The 7,799-nt window shown below is 50.8% G+C and overlaps 1 protein-coding gene across 1 annotated transcript in view; it reads left to right on the top strand.

Annotated features, from left to right (window-relative positions):
- The window catches only part of LOC306734541 (serrate RNA effector molecule homolog), a gene marked incomplete at its 5' end in the record, with an annotated part of 21,951 nt that extends 14,425 nt beyond the window's left edge, over positions 1-7,526 (top strand). Inside the window, 7 exons of the mRNA XM_079215898.1 lie at positions 233-386; positions 767-879; positions 6,211-6,291; positions 6,461-6,611; positions 6,762-6,863; positions 7,078-7,198; positions 7,306-7,526. Of these exons, the coding sequence (XP_079072024.1) occupies positions 233-386; positions 767-879; positions 6,211-6,291; positions 6,461-6,611; positions 6,762-6,863; positions 7,078-7,198; positions 7,306-7,381 (798 nt within the window). The 3' untranslated portion in view covers positions 7,382-7,526. The remainder of the gene's footprint in view (positions 1-232; positions 387-766; positions 880-6,210; positions 6,292-6,460; positions 6,612-6,761; positions 6,864-7,077; positions 7,199-7,305) is intronic.
- Between the last annotated feature and the right edge of the window lie 273 nt (positions 7,527-7,799).

The raw sequence follows: 7,799 nt of genomic DNA, 5'->3' as shown, positions 1-7,799 counted from the left end.
TGTTTGACTTTGTGTGTGTGTGTGTGTGTGTGTGTGTGTGTGTGTTTTTTTTCTTAATGTGTGTGTGTGTGTGTGTGTGTGTGTGTGTGTTGTTTTTTTTCTTAATGTGTGTGTGTGTGTTGTTTTTTTTCTTAATGTGTGTGTGTGTGTTGTTTTTTTTCTTAATGTGTGTGTGTTTGTTGGTTTGTTTCTTAATGTGTGTGTGTGTGTTTGTTTCTTAATGTGTGTGTAGGTGCTGGACAGGCTGCTGCTCTACCTTCGTCTGGTTCACTCAGTAGATTATTATAACTTCTGTGAATATCCTGCGGAGGACGAGATGCCTCATCGCTGTGGACTCATCCACGTACGAGGACCCCTACCTGCAGGCCGCATCACTGCAGCTGAAGGTACACACACACTATCTGTGATAGTGATGATGTCATTCTGCTCTCTGATTGGACAGTGAGTGATGATGTCATTCTGCTCTCTGATTGGACAGTAAGTGATGATGTCATTCTGCTCTCTGATTGGACAGTGAGTGATGATGTCATTCTGCTCTCTGATTGGACAGTGAGTGATGATGTCATTCTGCTCTCTGATTGGACAGTAAGTGATGATGTCATTCTGCTCTCTGATTGGACAGTGAGTGATGATGTCATTCTGCTCTCTGATTGGACAGTGAGTGATGATGTCATTCTGCTCTCTGATTGGACAGTGAGTGATGATGTCATTCTGCTCTCTGATTGGACAGTGAGTGATGATGTCATTCTGCTCTCTGATTGGACAGTGAGCGAGCACCAGAGGATGTGTGAGGAGCGTCTGGCTCCTCTTCTTTCTGCTTCAGAGACTCTGAGTGAAGACGACGCTGCGAGACTCGGGAGGAAAGAGCCGGAGCAGGAGGTACCTGTCTGTCTGCTCACCTGTCTGTCTCTCTGTCCGTCTGTCTGTCTGCTCACCTGTCTGGCTGTCTGTCTGTCTTTCTGCTCACCTGTCTGTCTGTCTGCTCACCTGTGTGTCTGCTTACCTGTCTGCTTGTTGTAACAATTCCGCCCTCTGCCTTAAATTGAGGGGGAAAAGCACAACGCTAAATTAAAAAGGTCATGGGCGGATCTGTTGTCAATACCGGTAAATCGGACTATCTAACCCATGAAAACAAAAACACCAAGAAACAAACAGGTGGTTGAGCGTCTCAGTGTTATTAACAAACAAAATTCAATGCCACAAGGCAAGACATATGACAAACCGTAAGCCGTAGTGAGCTTTTGCGTCACGCCCCAAGTCTCACACAGGCTGGACATCAGATGGCTTGTGAATTGGGGTCCTCGATCCGAGACCAGGTATGCTGGTACCCCCCAGCGGTTGAAGATGACGTTTTTCAAGATCTGACAGACCTTTGGCGTTTTGGCATCTTTCAGAGCAAAAAGCTCTACCCACTTAGTGTAATAGTCCACCACCACCATCAGGACTGAATTACGGGACTTGCTAAGTGGGAAGGGCCCCATGAAGTCCACGCCTAACATCTCCCCGGGCTTGTCGACCTCAGTCGTCTGAAGCTGACCAGCCGGCTTGGTGTTAGAGCATTTATATTGCTGACACGTAAGACAGGCCCGAACATGCCCCCAAACATCCTTGCGGACTGTTGGCCACCTTGCCACTTCTAGGATCTTTAAGAGGGTCTTCATCCTTCCTAAGTGCCCTCCAAAGGGGCTATCATGGAAGTAGGCCAGAAACTCCGGGACTAGTACGGCCGGAACAACTAATTGGTAGTTGAACCCTCCATACTTGGACGGTACACCACGATACACCACTCCCTGTTGTAGCTTATAGTGAATACGACCGGGTGTGGGCTGGCAAACCGTCTGAGCCAGCTCTCGGCAGAACTCGTCGTTCTTCTGTGCCTCTTCAATGTCCTGCAGGGAATTGGGCAAATCGGACCAGCGCGTTTTGGCAACGGCCACACACACACTACCTTCTTGCGGTGGAGGGGTGCCCGGGACAGCGCATCCGGAACGACGTTGCAGCAACCCTTCTTGTACTGCACTCGGAAAGAGAATGCCTGCAGGCGCAGAGTCCATCTGGTGAGCCGTGATGTAGCTTTGGGACAGTTGAAGGCCCAGGTCAGAGCGCTGTGGTCTGTGAACACATCGAAGGTCTCTCCTTCAAGGAAATGCCGCCACTTCTCCACCGCCCACACAACGGCCAGGCATTCCTGCTCCGAGGTGGAGTACCTGAGCTCAGCCCCCTGCAGAGCCCTTGATGCGAAGGCGATGACCCGTTCGTCGCCCTCAATGGTCTGCATCAGTACGGCTCCAAGACCCACCCCACTAGCGTCACAGTGGACATGGAAAGGAAGGTGGGGCCTCGGCTGAGCCAGCACCGGTGATGACTGTAGCCGATCTTTCAGCAGCCTGGCAGGTTGCAGTCCACTCCCACAATACCCCTTTTTTCTTCAGGTTGTTGAGTGGGGCCACAATGTCAGCCAGCCTTGGGATGAACTTGTGGTACCAGCCCACTAACCCAGGAACCTCTGGAGACTTTTCAAAGTCCGTGGGAACTGGGTAGGCTGCGATGGCATCCCCCTTTGAGCGGTCAACTTCCACCCCTTTCCCGGATACCACATGCCCAAGAAAGGTGAGTTGCGACTGGAGAAGATGGCATTTTTTTACATTGAGGGTCAGGTGAGCCTGATGGAGTTTCTGGAGCACTGCATCGAGGTCCCGCAGGTGCTGATCTTGCGTTTGAGAAAAGACGATAATATCGTCTATATAGACGAAGCAGATCTTGCCTTTCAGCTCCCCAAGGACTCTTTCCATCAGCCTCTGAAAGGTGGCGCCTGCATTCCGCAAACCGAATGGCATGACCTTGAACTGGAATAGGCCGAGATGGGTGATCATGGCGGTCTTCTGCTTGCTCTCCACATCCATTGCCACCTGCCAGTATCCACTCTGGAGGTCTAGGGAGCTAAAATACTGAGCCCCCTGCAAGGACTCCAAAATTTCATGCACCAGCGGCACTGGGTAGGCATCATGGTGGGTTTTGGCGTTAACCTCCCTGTAGTCCACACAGAAACGTGGTGTCCCATCTTTCCTCGGGGTCAAAACTACCGGGGAGGCCCACGCAGAAGAGGATGGTTCAATGACGCCACCACTTAGCATCTTGTTAAGTAGTCCCTCTATAACCGCTTGCTTCTGTGGCGACACTCGGTAGGCTCTCCGTCGTACTGGCAGCTCGTCTGCCGTCCAAATCGTATGCCTTGCAACGTCGGTGGCACCAGTGGACTCCGTCCACACCGTGGACCACTTCTGCAACAGTGGCCTGACCACCTCCGGTTGAGCCTCCCACAGCGGAATCGCAGGCGGTTTCACATTGGCGTCTTCCATTACTGCCATGTAAAAGTTGACTGCAGGCTCTGCATGACTCCATTTCAGTGACTCACGGGTCTTGGGTAGGAATGTATACTCCTTTCCCCCGGGCATGCTATATTTTCTCCGGTGTGGCTTTAAGACCATCTGGCTTGCGCACATAAAGTCCAGGCCGAGCAGTACCGGCATGCACAACTGGTCGTCGCCGAGTACATGCATGCTAACAGTTATGGGGGTATCATGGATGTTAAGGAGCAAGACGGTTCTACCTAATGACTGGCTTTCTTGCCCATTGGCCATTATAAACTTAGGGATCTCACTTGCCCCTAATGTCTCCCCCGCCTTCCCAATGCTGCCCCACAGCGTTCTACTCATTAAGGAGTAAGTGCAACCTGTGTCGAGAACTGCGTCACCTTGTAAGCCTCGGATCTCTATTGGCACCACTTGAAGAGTGAGAACCCCCAGCACCGAGGCTACCTCCCCCCGGCCTTGCCCATGTTCGGATTTCTTGTTGGGTTTCCTGGCAGGGTGCTCTGAAGGGGGTGTCTGCTGTGTTCTGCTCCAGTAATCTTTAGAGTTACTCCAGTCCTTTTCAATCAGGGAGCCCACCTTGACCACTTGGTCCACCGTAGTGACGATGCCGCGTAGGCCACTTGCCAACCTCGGATTACAGGCCCTGAGAATACGCCGCACCATTTCCTCCTCAGACATCTCGGGTCTCCATTTCAGGCAGAGCGCACGATGATCATAAGCAAAGTCCCTCAGGCATTGGGTGTGGGCTTGCACATGTGCGCGCAGCTGCTCCTCAATCTCCGACTGACGGTCGGTGGGTAGGAAAGCTTCGAGGAAAGCCTCTTTGAACTTTGCCCAAGTGGATATTTTGCCGCGGGTCGCTACCCACCAGCTCCGTGCTGGGCCCTTTAGCACCGCATTGAGCGTGCCTACAAGTTCAATGTCACTCAAGGGTCTAAGGGTGAGAAAATTCTCGCACTGCTCAATAAAGTCTGTGACATCTGTTGAACTTCTTGATTCACCAAACTGAGGGAAATCCATTCTAACGGGTAACCTGCCCATCGCCGCAGGTAGGGACGCGAGACTCGTACTGTCCCCAGCCCTCTGCCGGCCGTCGAGCGGTGGCCCTGTAGGAGAGGGAAAGCTGGCGGGCGTCCAAGAGAGACGATTCTTCTTGAGGGCTTTTTTCAGCTCTTGTTCCCATCGGCTATCCCTCCGTTGCAAACATGCCACTATGGTTCGGTCCAAGCACTGCAGCCGGGCGTCAACATAGCCTTTGGCCGCCTCACGGTCTCAATGGCAGACCTGAGCCCTTCCTCCCGATTGAGTGTGCTGTCAACTGCCTCTTTGAGTCGATTCTCCAGGGTGTCCAGCCTTGAATGGAGGTCTTGCAGCTGCTCTCTGAGCACCATGACCTCACCATTCTCCTCATCATCAAGCGGTTGGTCTTCCTGATCCGACGGCTCAAGATACATAGCTTCCAGCTGGCTGGTCAACTCTAAGAAGCCACTTTGGTTGTGTCTAGAGGTGACATGACGGTAAGGGTCAGCATCCCCGTCAGCACCAGCACCAGAAAGCGGGCTAGCATCTTGGTCTGACTCTGAGAAGGGGGATGCATCTTCTTCAGGTGTCCCACCATCCATGGCTGCTCCCCGGTGGCTCATGCCGTACATGTATGTGGAGATGTAGCTATGCTATCAGGGATAATATGTATGTAGGGTGTTTGTTATGTGTATTGTCTCAGCTGTGTGACGGGTACTACGCACTAAACATCTAAACACATTCATCAAAAAAAAAAACCTTGTGCAACAATTAAATGTAATTTTCTTAGAGTGCACACCTCACCAGGGCCATACTTATAATATTCACAGCCACAAGTACTACAACTGTAACTGGCTCGGTGTAAAACAAAAACACTCAAATCAGATATAGGTTAAGCAGCAAACAATTAACACAAATATCACAACTAGTTAATCCTCCCGGTCCCCATACTGGCCACCACTCTGTAACAATTCGCCCTCTGCCTTAAATTGAGGGGGAAAAGCACAACGCTAAATTAAGAAGGTCATGGGCGGATCTGTTGTCAATACTGGTAACTCGGACTACCTAACCCATGAAAACAAAACACTCAGAAACAAACAGGTGGTTGAGCGTCTCAGTGTTATTAACAAACAAAATTCAGTGCCACAAGGCAAGACATAAGACAAACAATTAACCCCTCCCCCAAAACACAACTTAATCCCAACAGTCCCAAAGTCACCCGGAGTCCCGGAGGACGCGTCCGGCGGCGAAAGAAACCCCCCCAAAGTTGGCATACTCCGCTCCGCGTCGGGCGGAGACGTGACGAGCGCGCCTCGCCGCGTCCACCTGCCCCGCGCTACCTTGTGGCGTGCTTCCGGCAGCTGGGCTTTGTGCTTTGGCTGTCGGCGCAGTCCTCTGCGCTCACATCCACCTCCGCTGGGTCTGGAAACTCGCGCAGGGCAGCCGCCGTAATCCCGTCCAGGAGCACCAGAGTCCGTGCGCCGAAATCCGCTCGGGAAGACAAAAAAAACCCTCCGCGTCACTTCCCCCCGGTCACCTTAAATACCCATGTCACAATAAAAGTAATAACAACAACAAATAATAAACGGTCTCGGTTAAACCCGTGTCCTTATTCAGGCCGGCGATAATATCATCGGTACAGCAATAACGTGTAAAAGAAAAAGAGCGACCAAGGTGCTTCTTTTAGCAATGCTGTAACCCAGGCGGACCTATGCGATCTTTACATTGTAACACCTGTCTCTCTACCTGTCTGTCTCTCTACCTGTCTGTCTCTCTACCTGTCTGTCTCTCTACCTGTCTGTCTCTCTGTGTCCAGGTGGAGAAGTTCTTGTCATCAAACACTCAGGAGCTCAGTAAAGACAAGTGGCTCTGTCCTCTGAGCGGGAAGAAGTTCAAGGTGTGTGTGTGTGTGTGTGTGTGTGTGTGTGTGTGTGTGTGTGTGTGTGTGACTGTGTGTGTGTGTGTGTGTGTGTGAGAGAGAGTGTGTGTGTGTGTGTGAGAGAGTGTGTGACTGTGTGTGTGTGTGCGTGCGTGGTTGCCGTGGTAACCCTCTCTGTTGTCGTCAGGCTCCAGAGTTTGTGCGTAAACACATCCTGAACAAACACGGGGACAAAGTCTCCGCCGTCAGACAGGAAGTCGTGTTCTTCAACAACTTCCTGCTGGACGCCAAGAGACCCGCCCTCCCTGAGAACAAGCCCCTCCCCCCGCCAGCACAAGGTGAGACACACACACACACACACAGGAAGCTGCTGAAAGGCGTTCTGGTTGATGTGTGTGAATACGTTTGATGTTCTTTATTTAATCACGTTTATTAACATTTCATTGTTTTGTGATTATTTTTAAATAAAGTTTTGGCCTCTCTTTTAGCCACGCCCCCTGGTATGCCAGGGTTTCCTGGTCAATCGCCACAGCAGCAAAGCCTTCTGGGATATCCTCCTGGAGTCAGACCTCCTATGCCCGGCTTCCCTGGTACACACACACGCGTGTATACACACACATACACACGTGTGTATACATACACACACACACACACACACACACACACACACGTATGTGTATATATATATATATATATATATATATATATACATATACATATACACCCATTTCATTAAAAACATGAAACGTTAACGTGTGTGTGTGTGTGTGTGTGTGTGTGTGTGTGTATGTGTGTGTGTTGCAGGTGGAGGACTCCCCTTCCCCCCCAACCAGTTTGGGGCGGGCCGTGGTAACTATGACAACTTCAGAGGTCATCCGGGAGGAGGAGGGTTTCCAGGGAAACAAAGAACCAACAACAACAACAGGTAGAGAAGACAACGGTTCACAGCAACATATTGATCGTGTATTGGTTGTGTGTAACCGTGTGTGTGTGTGTGTGTGTGTGTGTGTGTGTGTGTGTGTGTGTGTGTAGGGGCGTGCGAGGAGACCCCCGCTCCATCATCGAGTACCGAGACCTGGACGCTCCAGACGACCTCGACTTCTTTTAGTGAAACTGGATGTTTTTTATTATTATTCCTACATTTCCCATGATGCCTTTCACCGAGGCTCCATGTGTTTGTTTTTTTAAAGTTGTGTGAGTGTGTGTGTGTGTGGGTGTGTCAGTCAGCAGGACCAACGTTGTTATTGATCTGATTCCACTTTCCAATAAAGATGATGATGATGAAGATGATGATGATGAAGAGTGGTGTGTTCAGGGTCGCAGTGGAACGGCGCCCCAAAATGGAGGCTGAATTCTGACCTTTCCTCACTTGAACCAATAGGAGCTTCATGTCCTGACTGACAGGCTACATTACCCAACCAGAAGCTACGTTGAAGAACAGAGTCAACCCCTCTGTCTCCTTAGTGGCTCAAGCCTGTCACGAGGTACAGCTCAGATGACAGGCGTATTGTACAGCCAATGAAATT

The sequence above is a fragment of the Taurulus bubalis genome (genome assembly GCF_910589615.1).
Source record: "Taurulus bubalis genome assembly, chromosome: 3".
Classification (NCBI taxonomy): domain Eukaryota; kingdom Metazoa; phylum Chordata; class Actinopteri; order Perciformes; family Cottidae; genus Taurulus; species Taurulus bubalis.
The sequence above is the reverse complement of the archived record's forward strand: the minus strand, read 5'-3'. Positions and strand labels throughout refer to the sequence as shown.